Below are 22533 nucleotides of genomic sequence, written 5' to 3'. Positions count from 1 at the left end.
CTGCTGCCTTTTCTGGCTCTCCTGTTGTACCCTGCACTGATCTGCGGCGAGCGGGCTTCTCTGGGACTAAGTCCTTATTTGCACACACTGAGCATGCCCAGGGCGAGATCTCCCGTTGGAGATCGAGGATCACATGCTCAGGCACTGCAGCACATCCCATTGGTCCTCTTGGCAGGTCCTGAAAGGGCAAAACTTCTGTAGCTACTTCCTGTGCTGCAACTATATAAACTGCGCATGACCGCACGGCCATGCGCTAGTATTGTCTTGATATAATGTGTGTGTGTAGATGGATGTATGTCGATGGATGAAAGCTCCTAAGTATCCCTCCCTAGTGTTGTTGACTGCTCGCGGATGTTGGTAGCTATCTAGCGCCCGACTAGCCATCTGCACGTAACACACATCACAGCGTCCAATTGCTGTGTCTGCCAGTACGGCGCCGTGCGCTTCCTCTGCGCTTTCCTTACCCAAGCCTGTGTGGTTAGTGGCGTCCGTCAGTGCGGCACCGCATGCACTCTCGTGCCTCTATATACTATTTAATAGTTTCCTTACACACCCAGTTGCGGTGTTGTGCCAGCAAGTGGTCTAATCGGACTTCAATCCTGAGTTGGGGTTGTGTTCGCTGACTTCTTGCTCGCGCTCTATGTGCGGTACCGCGGTCCTGGGACGCAACAGGATCGCTTCCTTCACGCAGGGTGAAGTTAACCCGTGCGTGTATACTTATAGTACCGCCATATAGTCCGTCTTACTAGCAGCAGGGTTTATACCTGCACGGTGGACCTCGGACTGCGAACGCACCTAGTTTCTTATCATCTATACTTGGTGCGTTCCGCCAGTCCCTAACAACATACAGCATAGGTTTGCCATCCGCATGCTGTACATGTATAACATGGCAAAGTATAGGAGAAGTTTTGTCATTTCTTTTTCTTTTGTGCCATACTGGAAAAACACTGGTGACACAATGATCCAAAACACTGATGATACCGGTACTGTTTTTTTTCTGCTACCGGTTTCATACAGATATGTGAAAGGGGCCTTATAGTTAGTGGAATAAAGCTCCTGAAAAATTCCCTTTAAACCTACAGAACTTAAGAATATATGGGTTTTTTACTACATTTTATTATTATTATTATTATTATTATTTATTATTATAGCGCCATTTATTCCATGGCGCTTTACATGTGAGGAGGGGTATACATAATAAAAATAAGTACAATAATCTTGAACAATACAAGTCACAACTAGTACAGGAGGAGAGAGGACCCTGCCCGCGAGGGCTCACAATCTACAAGGGATGGGTGAGGATACAGTAGGCGAGGGTAGAGCTGGTCATGCAGCGGTTTGGTCGATCGGTGGTTACTGCAGGTCGTAGGCTTGTCGGAAGAGGTGGGTCTTCAGGTTCTTTTTGAAGGTTTCGATGGTAAGTGAAACATTTTTAAAGTTTATGTAAGGTAGACATACTAAAAAAAATAAAAGTCAAATTTACCGTAAGGATATGTTCAGTATTTGCAACAGAAAATCTGCTATGAATACTGATGTGTTGGCAGAAAAAAATGCATCATAAAAGAAATGGAGAAAAAATGCACAAAACCGCTAATTGTGCACAGACTCTTACAAGTCCGCATCCACCTCCAGTGCTGCCTCAACAACAGTTTTTATCTGGAGTCTGACCGGTGTGATCAGGGAGAGGTGACTGGTGGTGGAGATATCATCACTTCCAACATTGGAAGGCCATCAGAGTGACAGCGCTGGTCCGGCAGGCCGATTTCAATGGGAAGTATTGCTCCTTTCTTTTGATCCTTACCTTTTGTAAATTTTCAGAGATGTTAGAATGTAGAAATTAAATCTTACATAAATGTACGTTACTTTTCTTAATTGTTGGAAAAACTCTTCAAAATGAAGAAGGTCACATTCCATTCTTAGCCATCAGTTTTTAATACTTCTTTTCTATATTGTATCAGGAGGTTACAGCTTATGTCAACGTAATGTTCCTGCCCTAACCTTGATACTGCCAGTGATTTAATAAAATTAATGTGAAAATATATATATGTTTTTTCCTCTGTGTTGTCTCATGTCCTCCGCCCTTGAAAAGCATGTTATACTGGAAAGTAACACGTGATCAACTTTCTCTTCTTTGTAGACCATTAAATATGACATGCAAAGAGAAATAAATGCTGCTTGTGGAAGTACATATTCAGTGTTAGATCTGATAAAGACACCTGTGGTGCGTCGGATATCTTTTTGTATATGTTGCACTTGGTAAGTTTGAGGGTCGGTTTTAACCCATTCCTTATGACTAAGTACTGTAATAGAAACTACTGTACCGTTGTTCAACACAGTTAATGTGATACTAGAAGGGATGTTCCTAATTTATTATGTAATGTTAATTAGATTGCATGAAAATACGGTAAGTAAGTTTGCAATTGACTTGATTTTTTAATCTGCTGTCATTCTCCTACAATGATAGCTTTTATCTTTCATGGTGTACAGCTGGTTTCCATGGAGCTGGGCCACCAGAGGCTGGCCAGACCCTGGTCAAGAGTGAGCAACAGTTACATTTCAGGCAGGGCCGTATTTAGAGTTTCTGCTGCCCTAGGCACTTTTAGTGCTGCCTCCCCCTTTGGTGAGTATGACACTATCGGCAGTGACTTTGGCAAGAATCGCTGATGTGAAAGTCGCCTTTTGCAGCAGATCCGGCAGTTTTTCTGCATCTGCCGTGTAACGGATCACTTACGGCAACACTGCGTTCGGCCTCATTCATTCCTTATGGGATTTGCGGCACTTGCCGTGATCTGGCAAATGTGGTACTATACCTCCCAACTTTTGAAGAAGGGAAGGAGGTATAAAGTTTGCGGCGCGCGTAGTGCGCCGCTGCAAATTTTAGGCCACACCTCTGACCACACCCATTTCACAACTAGTCACACCCATATCCACGTCCCAACCACAGCCATTTAGCACTGCTGATCACACTGTTTCATATACAATAATTATTAACAAAAAAAAATATGGCCACACATAATAGCCACACATGATGCTCAATACTGTATAACGGCCACCACACATGATGTTCCATACTGTATAATGGCCACACATGATGCTCCATACTGTATAGTGGCCACACATGATGCTCCATACTGTATAATGACCACACATGATGCTCCATTATGTATAATGGCCACACATAGCGCTCCATACTGTATAATGGCCACACATAGTGCTCCATACTGTGTAACGGCCACACACAGTTCTCCATACTGTATAATGATCCCACATGATGCTCAATACTGTATAATGGCCACAAATGATGCTCCATATTGTATAACGGCCACACATGATGCTCCATACTGTATAACGGCCACACATGATGCTTCATACTGTATAATGGCCACACATGATGCTCCATACTGTAAACGGCCACACAGTGCTCCATACTGTATAAAGGCAACACATGATGCTCCATACTGTATAATGGCTCTACATGATGCTCAATACTATATAATGGCCACACATGATGCTCCATACTGTATAACGGCCACACAGTGCTCCATACTGTATAAAGGCAACACATGATGCTCCATACTGTATAATGGCTCTACATGATGCTCCTTACTGTATAATGGCCACATATGATGCTCCATGCATAATGTATAATGGCCCACCCCCCTCCCATCCTGTATGCATGGCTCATCTCCCTCCCATGCATGGCTTATTGACTCCCCGCTCCCATCATGCACGAAACATCTCTCCCCCCCTGTATGCATGGCTCATCTCCCCCCATCCAATCCTGTATGCATGGCTCATCTTCCCCTCCTCCCTGTATGCATGGCTCATCGGCTCCCCGCTCCCATCATGCATGGCTCATCTCTCCCCCCTCCTGTATGCGTGGCTCATGTGGCCCTCCCTGTATGAATGGGTGGCTCTGGTTCATCTCCCATCCTCCCTATGCGTGGCTCATGTCCCCCTCACTGTATGCAGGGGTGGCACAGCCTCTGGCTCATCTCCCATCCCCCCCTATCATTGGCTCATGTCCCCCTCCCTGTTTGCAGGGGTGGCTCAGCTCAGCCTCTGGGCTCATCTCCCATCTCCCACTATGCGTGGCTCATGTCCCCCTCCCAGTATGCAGGGGTGGCTCTGGCTCATCTCCCATCCCCCCCATGCGTGGCTCATGTCCCCCTCACTGTATGCAGGGGTGGCTCAGCCTCTGGCTCATCTCCCATCCACCCCTATGCGTGGCTAATGTCACATGAGCCACGCATAGGGGGGATGGGAGATGAGCCAGAGGTTGAGCTGAGCCACCCCTGCATACAGGGAGGGGGACATGAGCCAATGATAGGGAAGGATGGGAGATGAGCCAGAGGCTGAGCCATCCCTGCATACAGTGAGGGGGACATGAGCCACGCGTACAGGGGGGATGGGAGATGAGCCAGAGCCACCCCCTGCATACAGGGAGGGGGACATGGGTGGCTCTGGCTCATCTCTCATACCCCCCCGTACGCGTGGCTCATCGTCGGCCCGGTTCCCATCTTGCATGGCTCGTCATCTCTCCCCTCTGGCCAGCCGCCCCAGGCTCCATGCATGGGCGTCATCATCCCCCCGCCCTGGCCAGCCGGCCCCAGGCTCCACGCTGGCCAGGGGGGGGGAGAGATGATGACAAGCCATGATGGAGCAGCCTGGGGGCGGCTGGCCAGGGGGGGAAGAGATGATGACGCCGCGTCATCATCTCTCCCCCCCCTGGCCAGCTGCCCCCAGGCTGCTCCATCATGGCTCGTCATCATCTCGCCCCCCCTGGCCAGCCGCCCCCAGGCTGCTCCATCATGGCTCATCATCATCTCTCCCCCCCCAACCAGCCGCCCCCAGGCTGCTCCATCATGGCTCATCTTCATCTCTCCCCCCCCGGCCAGCCGCCCCCAGGCTGCTCCATCATGGCTCATCTTCATCTCTCCCCCCTGGCCAGCCGCCCCCAGGCTCCATGCATGGGCGTGGAGCCTGGGGGCGGCTGGCCAGTGGGGAAGGGGGAGAGAGATGATGACGCCACGTCATCATCTCTCCCCCCTGGCCAGCCGCCCCCAAGCTGCTCCATCATGGCTCGTCATCATCTCCCCCCCGTCTGGCCAGCCGCCCCCAGGCTGCTCCATCATTCATGGCTCATCTTCGGATGTCGGCTGAGGCTCCCCGTCGCTCCACGCTCCCATGCCTCGCTGCTCCCTGTCCACGCCGGTCCTCCTTCACGGTCTCCCCCTGCCGTCCTCCCACCCTGGCTGTGTGTCACAATACTCACCGACTCCGACTAACCGTCCGACTCCGACTCCTTTCCACACCGCGCGCGCAGGAACTCTCTCTTCACGTCTGTGTCCCGCCGGCGGCAGCTCGTCCTGTGAGAGCGGTCAGGTGGTACTGCTCATTAAAGGTCATGAATATGCGCATATTCATGACCTAAAATGAGCGGTACCATCTGACCGCTCTCACTAGGCCGAGCTGCCGCCGGCGGACGCGGAGACCAGACCAGGCATCGCTGGAGCCAGCTAGGTGAGTATAATTAATGTACCTACCATGATAATAACCCTACATGACCACTCTACACTACATACAAACATGTATGATGACAAGGGCGGGTGGGCGGGCGGGGGGGTTTAGTGACCCGGCCGCCAGACTTTAGAAAAAAAAAAAACTTGCTCTGGTGCGGCCCCCCGCATCGTCACTGCCCTAGAGTAGTTAACTGCTAATATCCCAGCCACCTCTCCAGCCAATTGATTTCTATACAGCTATTAGTTGCTCCCCTACTATCCCTCCTTCTTAGATCCTGACAAGCTGCTGTTATAAATCTTGCAAAATTGCCAGCCAGCAACTTTCAGTGCAGGTCTCCTAATCACTGAATTCAACTCTTGCTGTCCGACGCTGCATGCCTGTTCAAATTCCCTGTTATTTCTATAAGCAAATATGCTGATGGCAATGTACACACGCCAGAAGAAATCACTGATGGCTAAATGTGCTACAGCAGAACTTGTGCTGGGCTTTATACTATAGTTCTTCTCAGGCCCGGCCTGATAATCTGCCCTACCGGCCAGTTGCCCGCTGGACTGCCAGTTCTCTGGGTCACTTGGGCCATTCATGTATAGACCAGGAACAGTCCTGAGTACAAAGGGTTTGCTGTGCCCTGCTGAGTTGTCCAGAAGATGACCGCTTTCTTCCTATATTCAAATGTATTTGCATCTTTTAGATGTGAATATATTTGAACACTGTAAATTCGGGACTGGGGCAGAGCAGAGCAGAGGAACGCTCATCGGCCCGCGCCCTGACGTGCAACAGTGTGATGAGGTCAGCATGCTGATGTTGTCATCATACTGCTGCCAGCGCAGAAGAGCAGAGACAAAGTGGGCAGTGTTTAGTGCTCCAGGTGGACCCGAAGATTTTAAATGCTTTATCATTGTGTATGGGGTGGAAATTGTGTGAAAGGGAGAACAGATTTGCTACAGGCAGAGTGGGGGATGGGACTACTTAATTCAGAGCGTCCGTGGATGTGTGTGTGGGATAGTTTGCAGAGGGGCAGTGTGTGTGTGGGAGGTGGTGATATTTTGTAGAGAGGCAGTGTGTATGGGGTGATAATTTGCAGAGGGGGTTTGTGTGTGGGGGATATTTTACAGAGAGACAGTGTGAGCATGAGGGGGGTATTTTGCATAGAGGCAGTGAGTGTGTGTGGGGGGTAATATTATGTAGATTCGCAGTGTGTATCGGGGATATTTTGCAGAGTGGCAGTGTGTATGGGGGATATTTTGCAGAGTGGCAGTGTGTGTGTGTGTGCATGAGAGTGATATTTTGCAGAGGGGCACTGTGTGTGGAGATATTTTGCAGAGGGGCAGTGTGTGGGGAGATATTTTGCAGAGAGGCAGTGTGTGTGCATGAGGGGGGTATTGTGCAGAGGGGCAGTGTGTGTGGGGATATTTTGCAGAGGGGCAGTGTGTGTGAGGCGATATTTTTCAGAGCAGCAGTGTGTGAGGGGATATTTTTCAGAGCAGCAGTGTGTGAGGGGATATTTTTCAAAGCAGCAGTGTGTGAGGGGATATTTTTCAGAGAAGCAGTGTGTGTCTGTGGGGGGAATATTTTGCAAAGGGTTAGTGTACGGGGGATATTTTGCAGAGGGGCAGTGTATGGAGATATTATGAAGTGGGGCAGGGAAATCTGGAGAGACAAGCTCTGGGTATGATATCCCAGCATAGTGGCTGAGCTACATGGAGAATAGTAAGAGTTCTATTCAAGTCAGAACAATGACAGCAGGACTATTACTCCCATCAGCCTACACCTGCTCCTGCTAATAACAATGATAGCAGGAGTGGTTGATGAGAGTATTCCTCACCCGCCGTCTGCGCTATAAATAAATAAATGAATGAAAATCCCTTCATGGGTTCCCCCGTATTTTCTATAACCAGCCTGGCAAAACTCACAGGTTGGGGCTGTAACCCTCAGCTGTCAGCTTTAGCAAGGCTGGTTATCAAGAATAGAGGGGTTCCCATGCTGTTTTTTTCATGATTTAAATAAATAATTTTAAAAAACGGTGTGGGGTCCCCCATTTTTTACAACTAGCCTTGCCAAAGCTGACAGCTGGAGGCTGGTATTCTCAGGCTCATAAGAGACCATTGATATAGGCCTCCCCCAGCCTAAAAATAGCAGCCTCCCAGAAAAGATGTGCCAATTCTGGTGCTTTGCCCGGATCTTCCCACTTGCCCTGTAGCGGTGGCAAGTGGGGTTCATATTTGTGAGGTTGATGTCACCTTTGTATTGTTAGGTGACATCAAGCCCATGGCTTAGTAATGGAGCACCCGGCACCTGGCGTTGAGGAACAGTGCGCTTACTGTAGCGCTTCTTCCCTGGCACCCATCCGTGTAGTACTGATGCAGCACACGGGTGGCACACAGTTGTCACATGTGTGCTGCAAGTATTACACACACAGGGACACAGGGACACATGAACACGGATATCTCCAGTACCGGTTTTTCCAGTACCGGAAATATCAAAACATGTGAAAGAGGCCTTAAACAGATACCTACTGACCAAACTACAGACAGTATGAAGTACTGAAAAGTTCCCTAAGAGAACTAAAGGCCTGATTCATCAAAACTTTTTATGCCACAATTCTGACTTAAAAAGCTTTGAAATGTCAAAAAATGTTGGCACAGCATGAAGCAGCACTAAAATTTTTCAACTTATGGTGTTCTCACACCATTTTCACCTAGTTTCGACGAAGTGGATGGAGCTGGGACTGGAGGAGATTTGGCAACTTTCACTCATCAAATTCATGATGTGCGGCAGTGTTCAAAGTTTTACTCCAGTCCCTGTCACCGTGTATACCTCTTAATGTATCAGGAGCATGAAGACTCCATCACGCCTCCTCATCAAGAATGGGGTAAACACTGTTGGTCTAGATGAATTGTGGCCTATGTTTTACTCTGAAATGATGCAACATAGTTTAAAGAACAAAACTGGAAGAAGAGTCCCCTCTAGACTCTGTCCACCCAGTTCATCTTGTTAATTAAGAATAACCAGGCGGAAAGAGGATAGAGAAAATATCATAATGGACACTTCTTCTCAAGGAGCGCTCCATTCTATCTTATCGGCTCATTTGAGAATATTTATTTGCATGGAGACTACATATCTGTGCCCTTCATGTTGCCCTGTATGGGGCCACAATGCCTGACTGATGTCCTTTATAATCCATCAGTGTTTCAAATGTAATGGTCTTTTTCTTTAGGTTCTCCACCAGCTTTGCATATTATGGCCTGGCCATGGACCTTCAGAAGTTTGGGCTGAGCATCTATATTGTTCAGATTATCTTTGGAACAGTTGATATCCCCGCAAAGTTTTTTTCCTTTTTTGTGATGACATACATAGGACGTCGTGTTCTTCAAGCTGGTAGCTTGATCTTAGCTGGGATTGCAATTTTAGTGAACATTTTTGTTCCTGAAGGTAATTCATTTTTCATAATTCACATATTTCCGTTCTTTAAATTACTTAAAGGCAAGAAGGTGTCGCAACACTTTTTCTATGAGTAGGAAGGGTCATATTCATTGCATTGAGATTTTCCAGGCAGCTCAGCAGCCCATATTAATTCTACATCTCCTGATGTTTTAAAAAACTTTGGAAACAAGTTTTCAGGGACAGGTTTTAAGGGTGAATTTGGAGTATGTACAGTACAGACCGAAAGTTTGGACACACCTTCTCATTTAAAGATTTTTCTGTATTTTCATGACTATGAAAATTGTACATTCACACTGAAGGCATCAAAACTATGAATTAACACATGTGGAATTATATTCTTAACAAAAAAGTGTGAAACAACTGAAAATATGTCTTATATTCTAGGTTCTTCAAAGTAGTCACCTTTGGCTTTGATGACTGCTTTGCACACTCTTGGCATTCTCTTGATGAGCTTCAAGAGGTAGTCACCAGGAATGGTCTTCCAACAATCTTAAAGGCGTTCCCAGAGATGCTTAGCACTTGTTGGCCCTTTTGCCTTCACTCTGCGGTCCAGCTCACCCCAAACCATCTTGATTGGGTTCAGGTCTGGTGAATGAGGAGGCCAGGTCATCTGGCGTAGCACCCCATCACTCTCCTTCTTGGTCAAATAGCCCTTTACACAGCCTGGAGGTTTGTTTGGGGTCATTGTCCTGTTGAAAAATAAATGATGGTCCAACTAAACGCAAACCGGATGGAATAGCATGCCGCTGCAAGATGCTGTGGTAGCCATGCTGGTTCAGTATGCCTTCAATTTTGAATAAATCCCCAACAGTGTCACCAGCAAAGCACCCCCACACCATCACGTCTCCTCCTCCATGCTTCATGGTGGGAACCAGTCATGTAGAGTCCATCAGTTCACCTTTTCTGCGTCGCACAAAGACACAGTGGTTGGAACCAAAGATCTCAAATTTAGACTCATTTGGACTCATCAGACCAAAGCACAAATTTCCACTGGTCTAATGTCCATTCCTTGTGTTCTTTAGCCCAAACAAGTCTCTTCTGCTTGTTGCCTGTCCTTAGCACTGGTTTCCTAGCAGCTATTTTTCCATGAAGGCCTGCTGCACAAAGTCTCCTCTTAACAGTTGTTGTAGAGATGTATCTGCTGCTAGAACTCGGTGTGGCATTGACCTGGTCTCTAATCTGAGCTGCTGTTAACCTGCAATTTCTGAGGCTGGTGACTCGGATAAATTTATCCTCAGAAGCAGAGGTGACTCTTGGTCTTCCTTTCCTGGGCTTTCCTCATGTGAACCAGTTTCTTTGTAGTGCTTGATGGTTTTTGCAACTGCACTTGGGGACACTTTCAAAGTCTTCCCAATTTTTCGGACTGACTGACCTTCATTTCTTAAAGTAATGATGGCACTCATTTTTCTTTACTTAGCTGCTTTTTTCTTGCCATAATACAATTTCTAACAGTCTATTCAGTAGAACTGTTGTGAGTTCTGTTTTTGGGCTCCCTCTGGTGGTTACTGATGGTACTGGGTGACTTGTGTTCTCTGCGGTCTCTGGTGTCCACCTGTTCCATCAGGTTATGGGAGTTTCCTATTTAACCTGGCTTTTTTGTCATTTCCTCGCCGGCTATCAATGTAATCAGCGTGTCTTTTTACCTCTGCTCCCTGCGTCTGTTATCTTCAGGACAAGCTAAGTTTTGATTTTCCTGTTCCACGTTTTGCTTAATTTTTGTCTTAGTCCAGCTTGCAGATATGTGATTCCTTGCTGCTGGTTGCTCTAGTGGGCTGAAATTACTCCTCATGTTCCATGAGTTGGCACATGAGTTCAAGTAATTTCAGGATGGTTTTTTGAAGGGTTTTTCGCTGACCGCGCAGTTCACTTTTGTAGCCTCTGCTATCTAGCTTTAGCGGGCCTCATTTTTGCTGATTCTATTTTCATAACTACGTATGTGCTTTCCTCTCATTTCACCGTTATTACATGTGGGGGGCTGCTATTTCTGTGGGGTGTTTCTCTGGAGGCAAGTGAGGTCTGTGTTTCTTCTAATAGGGGAAGTTAATCCTTCGGCTGGCGCGAGACGTCTAGGAATCATCGTAGGCACGTTCCCCGGCTACTGCTAGTTGTGTGTTTAGGTTCAGGATCGCGGTCAGCTCAGGTTCCATCACCCTAGAGCTTGTTTTGTTTTTGTGCTTGTCCTTTTGTGATCCCCTGCCATTGGGATCATGACAGTATAGCCGGCCAAAAAAAAAAAACTGGTCATCGTTTTGGCTGAAGTAGGAGGAAAAGTAGTCTGAGGAAGTTTTTTTTTTTTTTTTTTCCCCTCCTCAGTGTTTGCTGCCTAGCCTTAATTGCAGCTTGGCTGCTTCTTTCCTCCTCTTAATCCTTGAATGGCTCTGACCTCAGCTGTTTATCATGGACGTCCAGAGTTTGGCTTCCAGCCTGAATAATCTTGCTGCTAAGGTTCAAAATATACAAGATTTTGTTGTACATACGCCTATGTCTGAACCTAGAATTCCTATCCCAGAGTTTTTTTCTGGAGATAGATCTAGTTTTCTGAATTTTAGGAACAATTGCAAGTTGTTTCTTTCCTTGAAATCTCGCTCCACTGGAGACCCTGCTCAGCAGGTCAAGATTGTTATATCTTTCCTGCGGGGTGACTCTCAGAATTGGGCATTTGCATTGGCACCAGGGGATGCTGCGTTGCTCAATGTGGATGCGTTTTTTCTGGCATTGGGTTTGCTCTATGAGGAACCTAACCTAGAGATTCAGGCTGAAAAAGCTTTATTGGCTCTCTCTCAGGGGCAAGATGAAGCAGAAATATATTGTCAGAAATTTCGGAAATGGTCGGTGCTTACTCAGTGGAATGAGTGCGCTCTGGCTGCAAAATTCAGAGATGGCCTTTCTGAGGCCATTAAAGATGTTATGGTGGGGTTCCCGGCGCCTGCAGGTCTGAATGAGTCCATGACTATGGCTATTCAGATTGATCGGCGTTTACGGGAGCGCAAACCTGTGCACCATTTGGCGGTGTCTTCTGAACAGGCACCTGAGATAATGCAATGTGATAGAATTCAGTCCAGAAGTGAATGGCAAAATTATAGGCGGAAAAATGGATTGTGTTTTTATTGTGGTGATTCAGCTCATGTTATATCAGCATGCTCTAAACGCACAAAAAAAAGTTGATAAGTCTGTTGCCATTGGTACTTTACAGTCTAAGTTCATTCTGTCTGTGACGCTGATTTGTTCATTATCATCCATTTCCGTCGATGCCTATGTGGATTCAGGCGCTGCCCTGAGTCTTATGGATTGGTCATTTGCCAATCGCTGTGGGTTTAGTCTGGAACCTCTGGAAGTTCCTATGCCTTTGAAAGGAATTGATTCTACACCTTTGGCTATGAATAAACCTCAGTACTGGACACAAGTGACCATGCGTATGACTCCTGTTCATCAGGAGGTGATTCGCTTCCTGGTACTGTATAATTTACATGATGTCTTAGTGCTTGGTCTGCCATGGTTACAAACTCATAACCCAGTCCTGGACTGGAAAACAATGTCTGTGTTAAGCTGGGGATGTCAGGGGGTTCATGATGATGCATCTCCGATTTCTATCGCTTCATCTACTCCTTCTGAGGTTCCGGTACTTTTGTCTGATTATCGGGAGGTTTTTGAGGAGCCTAAGCTCAGTTCGCTTCCTCCTCACAGGGATTGCGATTGTGCTATAGATTTGATTCCTGGCAGTAAATTCCCTAAAGGTCGTTTGTTCAATCTGTCAGTGCCAAAGCATACTGCTATGTGGAATTATGTTAAGGAGTCCTTGGAAAAGGGACATATCCGTCCATCTTCGTCCCCTTTGGGAGCAGGTTTTTTTTTTGTGGCCAAAAAAGATGGTTCCTTGAGGCCTTGCATAGATTATCGTCTTTTGAATAAGATTACAGTCAAATATCAGTATCCTTTGCCATTGTTGACTGATTTGTTCGCTCGCATTAAGGGGGCTAAATGGTTCACTAAGATTGATCTTCGGGGTGCGTATAATCTTGTGCGGATAAGGCAGGGTGATGAGTGGAAAACCGCATTTAATACGCCTGAGGGCCATTTCGAGTATTTGGTGATGCCTTTTGGACTTTCTAGTGCTCCTTCTGTCTTCCAGTCTTTTATGCACGATATTTTCCGTGAATATCTGGACAAATTTATTATCGTGTATTTGGATGATGTTTTGGTTTTTTCTGATGACTGGGAGTCTCATCTTCAGCAGGTCAGGAAGGTGTTTCAGGTCCTGCGGGCCAATTCTTTGTTTGTAAAAGGTTCTAAATGTCTCTTTGGAGTCCAGAAGATTTCTTTTTTGGGGTATATTTTTTCCCCTTCTACTATTGAGATGGATCCCGTCAAGGTTCAGGCTATTTGTGACTGGACGCAGCCTACATCTCTTAAGAGTCTACAGAAGTTCTTAGGCTTTGCTAATTTTTATCGTCGCTTCATAACTAATTTTTCTAGAGGTTGTTAAGCCTTTGACGGATTTGACTAAAAAGGGTGCTGATGTTACTGATTGGTCTCCTGCGGCTGTGGAGGCCTTTCAGGAACTTAAGCGCCGGTTTTCTTCTGCTCCTGTGTTGCGTCAGCCAGATACGTCGCTTCCTTTTCAGGTTGAGGTTGATGCTTCCGAGATCGGAGCGGGGGCGGTTTTGTCACAGAGAAGCTCCGATGGCTCAGTGATGAAGCCATGTGCGTTCTTTTCTAGAAAATTTTCGCCCGCTGAACGGAATTATGATGTTGGTAATCGGGAGCTTTTGGCCATGAAGTGGGCATTTGAGGAGTGGCGTCATTGGCTTGAGGGTGCTAGACATCGTGTGTTGGTCTTGACTGATCACAAAAATCTGATGTACCTTGAGTCTGCCAAGCGTCTGAATCCTAGACAGGCTCGTTGGTCACTGTTTTTCTCCCGTTTCAATTTTGTGGTTTCATACCTGCCAGGTTCAAAGAATGTGAAGGCGGATGCTCTTTCTAGGAGTTTTGTGCCTGACTCCCCTGGAAATTCTGAGCCCACTGGTATTCTTAGGGATGGGGTGATTTTGTCGGCTGTCTCCCCAGACTTGCGACGTGCTTTGCAGGAGTTTCAGGCGGATAAACCTGATCGTTGTCCGCCGGAAAGACTTTGTTCCGGATAATTGGACCAGTAGAGTCATCTCCGAGGTCCATTCTTCTGTGTTGGCAGGTCATCCTGGAATATTTGGTACTAGAGACTTGGTGGCCAGGTCTTTTTGGTGGCCTTCCTTGTCGAGGGATGTGCGTTCTTTCGTGCAGTCTTGTGGAGTTTGCGCTCGGGCTAAGCCTTGCTGTTCTCGGGCCAGTGGATTGTTGTCACCTTTGCCTATCCCGAAGAGGCCTTGGACGCACATTTCCATGGACTTTATTTCGGATCTCCCTGTCTCTCAAAAAATGTCCGTCATATGGGTTGTGTGTGACCGCTTTTCTAAGATGGTTCATCTGGTACCCTTGCCTAAGTTACCTTCCTCCTCTGAGTTGGTCCCTCTGTTTTTTCAAAACGTGGTCCGTTTGCATGGCATTCCGGAGAACATCGTTTCTGACAGGGGATCCCAGTTTGTGTCTAGATTTTGGCGGACGTTCTGTGCTAAGATGGGCATTGATTTGTCCTTTTCGTCTGCATTCCATCCCCAGACGAATGGCCAGACGGAACGAACTAATCAGACTTTAGAAACTTATTTAAGGTGTTTTGTTTCTGCTGATCAAGATGACTGGGTTTACTTTTTGGCGCTTGCCGAGTTTGCCCTTAATAATCGGGCTAGTTCTGCTACCTTGGTTTCTCCTTTCTTTTGTAATTCGGGGTTTCATCCTCGTTTTTCCTCTGGTCAGGTGGAGCCTTCTGATTGTCCTGGAGTGGACATGGTGGTGGATAGGTTGCATCGGATTTGGAGTCATGTGGTGGACAATTTGAAGTTGTCCCAGGAGAGGGCTCAGCAGTTTGCTAATCGCCGTCGCCGCGTGGGTCCTCGACTTCTTGTTGGGGACTTGGTGTGGTTGTCTTCTCGTTTTGTTCCTATGAAGGTCTCTTCTCCTAAGTTCAAGCCTCGGTTCATCGGGTCCCTATAGGATCTTGGAAATTCTTAACCCTGTTTCGTTTCGTTTGGATCTCCCGGCATCGTTTGCTATTCATAATGTGTTCCATCGGTCGTTGTTGCGGAAGTATGAGGTACCTGTTGTTCCTTCGCTTGAGCCTCCTGCTCCGGTGCTGGTGGAGGGTGAATTGGAGTATGTTGTGGAGAAGATCTTGGATTCTCGTGTTTCCAGACGGAAACTCCAGTATTTGGTCAAGTGGAAGGGTTATGGTCAGGAGGATAATTCTTGGGTGATTGCCTCTGATGTTCATGCTGCCGATTTGGTCCGTGCTTTTCATAGGGCTCATCCTGGTCGCCCTGGTGGTTCTCGTGAGGGTTCGGTGACCCCTCCTCAAGGGGGGGGTACTGTTGTGAGTTCTGTTTTTGGGCTCCCTCTGGTGGTTACTGATGGTACTGGGTGACTTGTGTTCTCTGCGGTCTCTGGTGTCCACCTGTTCCATCAGGTTATGGGAGTTTCCTATTTAACCTGGCTTTTTTGTCATTTCCTCGCCGGCTATCAATGTAATCAGCGTGTCTTTTTACCTCTGCTCCCTGCGTCTGTTATCTTCAGGACAAGCTAAGTTTTGATTTTCCTGTTCCACGTTTTGCTTAATTTTTGTCTTAGTCCAGCTTGCAGATATGTGATTCCTTGCTGCTGGTTGCTCTAGTGGGCTGAAATTACTCCTCATGTTCCATGAGTTGGCACATGAGTTCAAGTAATTTCAGGATGGTTTTTTGAAGGGTTTTTCGCTGACCGCGCAGTTCACTTTTGTAGCCTCTGCTATCTAGCTTTAGCGGGCCTCATTTTTGCTGATTCTATTTTCATAACTACGTATGTGCTTTCCTCTCATTTCACCGTTATTACATGTGGGGGGCTGCTATTTCTGTGGGGTGTTTCTCTGGAGGCAAGTGAGGTCTGTGTTTCTTCTAATAGGGGAAGTTAATCCTTCGGCTGGCGCGAGACGTCTAGGAATCATCGTAGGCACGTTCCCCGGCTACTGCTAGTTGTGTGTTTAGGTTCAGGATCGCGGTCAGCTCAGGTTCCATCACCCTAGAGCTTGTTTTGTTTTTGTGCTTGTCCTTTTGTGATCCCCTGCCATTGGGATCATGACATAGAACTATCAGCTGTGTATCCACCAGACTTCTGCTCAACACAACTGATGGTCCCAACACCATTTATAAGGCAAGAAATCCCAATTATTAAACCTGACAGGGCACACCTGTGAGGTGAAAACCATTCCCGGGGACTACCTCTTGAAGCTCATCAAGAGAATGCCAAGAGTGTGCAAAGCAGTCATCAAAGCAAAAGGTGGCTACTTTGAAGAGCCTAGAATATAAGACATCATTTCAGTTGTTTCACACTTTTTTGTTAAGTATATAATTCCACATGTGTTAATTCATAGTTTTGATGCCATCAGTGTGAATGTACAATTTTCATAGTCATGAAAATACAGAAAAATCTTTAAATGAGAAGGTGTGTCCAAACTTTTGGTCTGAACTGTATATATAAGTCTCTGATAGCGACATTTAATTCACGCAAACCAGGGGGTGAGACTTTCCACACGCCAATCATTCCTCCCAACCTCCCCCCCCCCACAATGTTATTGTGGTGTGTTCATAAGTTGCCATGTTTGCCAGGGTCTGCTGAAGACTTCAGTGTCGGCTATTACAGTGCTTTGTTGAAGCCAAGACTGAGACTGAGCTCCAAACACTACCATAATTTTTACTATTTACAGCAATATTGTATTGCATTATATAGTATAAGTGATAACACGATCATCGTTTTCAAAATCAAAAAACTAAAAACTAAAAAATTTACATTTAAAAAAATTAAAGAAATATAAAAATTAGAATCACTTCCCTTTTCCTCCCCATTAAAAATAAAGTTATAAAAAACAAAAATGATACCAAGTCATTTTTACCATACAATGAACATCATAAAAACAAAACCCAAAAGAACAATGACGAAATGGCGTTGTTTTTTTTTCAAAACGTCACCACACTTGGACTTTTATATGGTAAAAATGAATGATGACATTTAAAACTACATCTCGTCCTAAAAAAAAAAAGACCTCAAGTAGCTATGCTGGCACACAAAAATAAATAAAAAATAGAAGTAATGACTCTTGGAAAAAGAGAAGGGAAAGAGAAAACAAAATCGCAAAATTGAAAATTGATTGTGGTGTGAAGGGGTTAAAATGCAAAAAAATTAAAAAGTGGACTAAACTAGCCATTATACCATAATTGCCAGGCCAAACACATCAGTATCAGTATCGCGATGCTACATTATAACATAACAAACTCTCATGATGCATGACTGTGATAGACAAGTGGCAAGTTTTTGAAGGTTTTGATTTCTTGTGACTTAAAGAGGTTGTCCTCTACCTGGAAAAACCCTTCTTAACTAAAGTTGTCCCCTTTGTACCATAAAAATAACATACACTCATATACCTCATGCCAGCGATGTCGGCACTGGGTCTCCTGGGGCTTGCATGATATTGTCATGTCACTTGAGCCCTGCAGCCAATCAGCAGCTACTATTGGGCAGCTTCACTCTCACTACCTTAGTTCGATCTTCGGACACATAGAAGTGCTGAGAGTGCAACAGCCTAATAGCTGACACTGAATGCTGCAGCGCTCTCGTGGCATAACAATGTCAGGCAAGCCCTGGGAGACCCAACGTCAACACTGCTGGATCTATGCCAATACAGGAGGTGAGTAAAAGTTTTTTTGTTTTTTTTTTACAAGAGGGACTACTTTATTTAGAAAGGGGTTATAATAAGCCTTTTTAGTTTCACAGTCATGGCAATACATATTCCTTATGTTGCAATGTAGCATTGCGTACTGCGATCTTCAGCCATGCAACGACTGTCATATCCAAAGATGCCATGCAGCCCTAGCTCAATAAATGGTTATTAGCAGCTGCAGGTTTTTTTTTATTTTTTAAGTTTAGTAAAACATAAAACTATATATAAATTACCAAATTTTGATATGTGCAAAATCGTATACAAGATTTCTCTCGCGTATCACCCCTACTCTGGAACCCTCTACCACAACACATCAGACTCTCGCCTACCATTGAAACCTTCAAAAAGAACCTGAAGACTCACCCCTTCCGACAAGCCTACAATAAATGGCGCTATAACAATAAATAATAATAATAATAAATTCAGTATTAGCAGCAGAAAAATCTGCTGCAAATACTGAAGGGTTGGCAGTAAAATCATTGAGTAACATACACGCATTTTCACCATTTTACCATTCATTTGAATGTGTGAAAAATACTGCAAAACAGCTGAAAGAATTGACAAACTGCAGATTTGAAACTCCTTCAAATCGGCAAGGAAAAATTAGTTGGCAACCCTGCCATATGGGCCAATAAAACCTTTAGGGATCCGTTAAGCTCCAGGATTCAAATGTGACTGCAACCTTTGCACCCACTAAAGTTATGCCCCTTACTGCTGCCAAACTAGACCCCCAACCTTGAGTTGATGCATTTCTAATTATCTTCTGCTTGAGTTCATGTTTTAGTCTACATTAAGATTATTATTGGGTAACTTATATTGTTTTCAGGTCAAAATGTTGTCTTTTTAGATTTTCAGACAGTCAGGACCTCAATGGCTGTTTTTGGTAAAGGATGTCTCGCAGCGTCTTTCAACTGTATATATCTATATACTGGTGAATTGTACCCAACTGTCATCAGGTAAGCAAACAGCGGCATGAGAAGGAAACACGAAGACATCTATAAATCCCACCTGACTGGTGATTCCCTATGACTTTTATTGTAGGCAGTCTGGTATGGGACTTGGTACCATGGTGGCTCGGCTCGGAGGAATAGTTGCTCCACTTATTCAGATGACAGCTGATTATTACATTCATCTACCGCTCATTATTTATAGCCTTTGCCCAATACTTTCTGGCATTACGGCATGTTTCCTTCCGGAGACACTTGGTGTGCCGCTGCCTGAGACAATACAAGACGTAGAGAGGTTGGTACGATATATTATAAAAAGTTACTGTATATAAATACTTTCTTTTATTTTCATACCTATCAATATTATCCTGTTTTTTATCATTTGTTGCTGTTCATGAAAATGGGTCTATATTCAATAATTTCATGTAGTAAAGAGTTGCATTTTATGCATCCATAGCCTCTACAATGCAGCTTTAGGTTAGGCCTTCATTAAAAATGTCATTTTATGCTTGCATCTCCTATGCATCTCAATGCTTACAAATAGAGATGAGTGAACCTCCGAAATTTGTTTTTGCAGATTCGCTCAATTTCATTAACAGAGTCAATTTGGCGTGAATCCAAAGTGCCCATATTTCATTAATTAGTCTCTGAGGTGTCTTAAGATTGCAAGTCATGATTAAAATGGACCTTTTACCAGTATTAGCATGATAAACTGGCCACATCATGGAATAGAGGCCGCAGAGCTAAATAAAACATACTTTTTTTAAAAAAAAAAATTGATTTCTCCGTTGCAGAGCTTATAAACTTAGGTTCTGGTTTACAATAAGCCCTACCGGAGATTCCTGTCAGGTGGAATTTACTTTTTCCCATGCATAGCATTCCCCAAACAGGAAGTGTCATGCAGGGGAAGAAAGAACACATGGTCAGAAGATCATGCTTTCTCCTTGGAGATGTTATGACACACATAACAAAAAGCAGATGAGTAACATTACAAAAACATCCAGTTTTCATTTCATGGCAGTCACTTTGGGGGTGGAAGAGATGAATGTCAATAAAAACACTTCCAACTTTCATGTCATAACAGTCAGTCTGGGGGGAGAGGAAGTAGAGCTGAGCTGAGTGTCATTACAAACACTTCTGCTTTCATCTCATAGCAGTCAGTGTGGGGAAGGGTGTATTTCAGCTCAGATGTACTTCCACCTACAATCTCCTGCAATGTGCAAAATCTCGAGAGCCAAAGTGGATTGCATTTTATTAAAATTTTCAGAAAATTCCTAAAGACTTAACCTGAATGTAATTAAACTAGAATTGATTGGCTCATAGCTAATGGTGGCCTGTGACCAGACAAAAAGTTGTCTTTCTGGTATAACTTCCTCCCTGAAATTGCTTTCTGTTTGCAGAATACTGTATGTTGTGCCAAGGAAATCACTGGTCCTTAGGCTACTTTCACACTTGCGTTATTTTAGATCCGTCGCAATGCGTCATTTTGGGAAAAAAACGCATCCTGCAAATGTGCCCGCAGGATGCCTTTTTTCCCATAGACTTGTATTGCCGGCGGATCGCGACGTATGGCCATATGTCGCGTCAGTCATGCACTCGATGCGTCGTGTTTTGGCGTTCAATGTAATGTTTTTTCGTACATCGGATCCGCCATTTCCTACCGCGCATGCGCGGCCGACGCGCGATGGCCGCGTACCGACGCAAGTGTGAAAGAAGCCTTACTGCTGAACATTTTGCCTGTTAATCAAGGGCTCATCAGGAAGTACTAACTTTTTTGGCTTGTGCTGCCACATGCTTTAGTTACAATTTTTTCATAATTCAAAGTAGGAAAAAATACCAAAATTGCATCTAAAAAGAAGTTAGAATCCACCGTAGAACAATGCAAGAACATTTCATAGAATTTCTTTTAAAAATTCTTGCAGCAAAACCATTTGTACCAACTCAATTTTTGCATCATGTTTTTTTTTGCAATAGCATTGTGACAATTTTCTATGCTTTGCTATTTCATTACAGCTGTTCACATAGGAAGAAGGTTTCTAAGTACGACGAAGAAATATCTTTAAAAGAAGGAATTTAATCTCATGAAAACAAACTGATAGCGCTACTACATTTTCCATCAATCCTACAAGTCCCGCGAACAGTTAGAGAAGAAAAGAAGTCCACTGTGGCCATCATTTTATCCTGGAAGCAATTTCAGCTTCATCGTATTATGCAAGAATCTGGTTAACAGCAGCAAATTTGTTTATTTTCCATAAAATGATTTTACATTATCAGAAATAAAATTTACTGCCTTTTTAACTTGTTGTTCCTTGTAGCTGCATTCACCATGCTGTACGCTGGAGTTGTATTTTGTGCAGGTAAAACTGGGAGAGGGCTTCCAAATAAACTGGCGCAAGCAACAAATGACAAATTATTTTTTACAGATAGAGCAGAAAACTGGGTCATTGCATTTGCAAATTTATTCTAAATGATCTTTTACATCAAAGTAGACTTAAATGAAAATGTGGCTTTACAGTATTGGATCCTCAAGTCCAGTGGCGTAACTTGAAACTCATGGGCCCCGATGCGAAAGCTCCAACGCGGCCCCCAAATATTTTAAATCTTTAATAGCAATAGTCATTTTCTATAGGTCAAAGGGACTTTTAGGGCCCCCTAGGCTCCAGGGCCCGAGTGCAACCCCTGTACCTGTTGTAGTTACACCCCTGCTCAAGTCTACATCAGTCTTGGCCAATTACGTAGATTGTGATCTGCTGGTGGACACAGACAGAAAATGAACCCTGAACCATTGCATGAACAATATATTAGCCCTTTGCAGACCGATAGCTCATCATAATGCAAAATTGTACCTGCTTTGGGGTTCAAATGGGCCCCCTTACCTCTAGGGCCATTGTGTGGCTCCACAGGTTGCACCAATGATACAGTATGTGGAACTCAGAAAGAGTAGTAGATCCACCAGGTGGTTTCCTTCCTGCAACGCAATGGGGGAAAACTGTTTTATGATAGGTTTATGTTTCAGGCCACCAGTAAAGAAAAACTAACAGGTCTGTGAGAGCCAGAATTCTTGCTGGGTGTTAGGTGACCAAATACTTATTTCATGCAATAAAATGCAATTCAATTATTTAAAAAACATAAAAATATGATTTTCTGGATTTTTTTTAAAGATTCTGTCTCTCACAGGTGAAGTGTACCTATAATAAAAATTATAGACCTCTCCATTCTTTATAGGTGGGAAAACTTGCAAAATCGGCTGTGTATCAAATACTTATTTTCCCCACTGTACATTACATATAATACACAAATAATAAAGTATCTGCACACGGTTTCATAAAGTAAAAATACAAAAATAATCAAATTAAGTCCCTAGGCACCGTCCTACTTCTCCCACCGTGATGTGATATAGCTTCTATACAACATCTGGAGAATCGCTGCTAAGAGATCCAAACGTGATATAGGGTCTATACAACATCTGTCCATCTTTTTCCACCTTCTTTCTCTTGGTCAATGGTTTCCGCACCTCATTTACAGAGCACATGTGACATTTTCTATTTCAATGGTTGACCAGCTAACAGTAGATAAGGCTTGGCATTTACTACACACGTGTTTATGATCCGGGTGAAATGGATAAGATATGACATTTATTTCCCATCATACTTAATATTTCACACTTCTTGGTAAATGTACCTGGAGTTATGAATATTACTGTCATACATTATTAACATTTGCAACATGTTAGATCCCATATGTCAATCATTTTAAATTGCCAATTGTATACCAATATCT

General features: G+C 44.5%; 1 protein-coding gene across 1 annotated transcript in view; it reads left to right on the top strand.

The window, feature by feature from the left end:
• LOC138649740 (solute carrier family 22 member 6-B-like) overlaps window positions 1–21049 on the top strand; it is a 52468-nt gene extending 31419 nt beyond the window's left edge. Inside the window, exons 6-10 of the mRNA XM_069740390.1 lie at window positions 2138–2256; window positions 8741–8955; window positions 18654–18762; window positions 18848–19048; window positions 20767–21049. Of these exons, the coding sequence (XP_069596491.1) occupies window positions 2138–2256; window positions 8741–8955; window positions 18654–18762; window positions 18848–19048; window positions 20767–20830 (708 nt within the window). The 3' untranslated portion in view covers window positions 20831–21049. The remainder of the gene's footprint in view (window positions 1–2137; window positions 2257–8740; window positions 8956–18653; window positions 18763–18847; window positions 19049–20766) is intronic.
• The last annotated feature ends 1484 nt before the right edge of the window (window positions 21050–22533 follow it).

This window comes from Ranitomeya imitator, chromosome 9 (genome assembly GCF_032444005.1).
Source record: "Ranitomeya imitator isolate aRanImi1 chromosome 9, aRanImi1.pri, whole genome shotgun sequence".
Taxonomy (NCBI): domain Eukaryota; kingdom Metazoa; phylum Chordata; class Amphibia; order Anura; family Dendrobatidae; genus Ranitomeya; species Ranitomeya imitator.
Note: the sequence above shows the minus strand (reverse complement) of the source record. Positions and strands in the feature narration are given on the sequence as shown.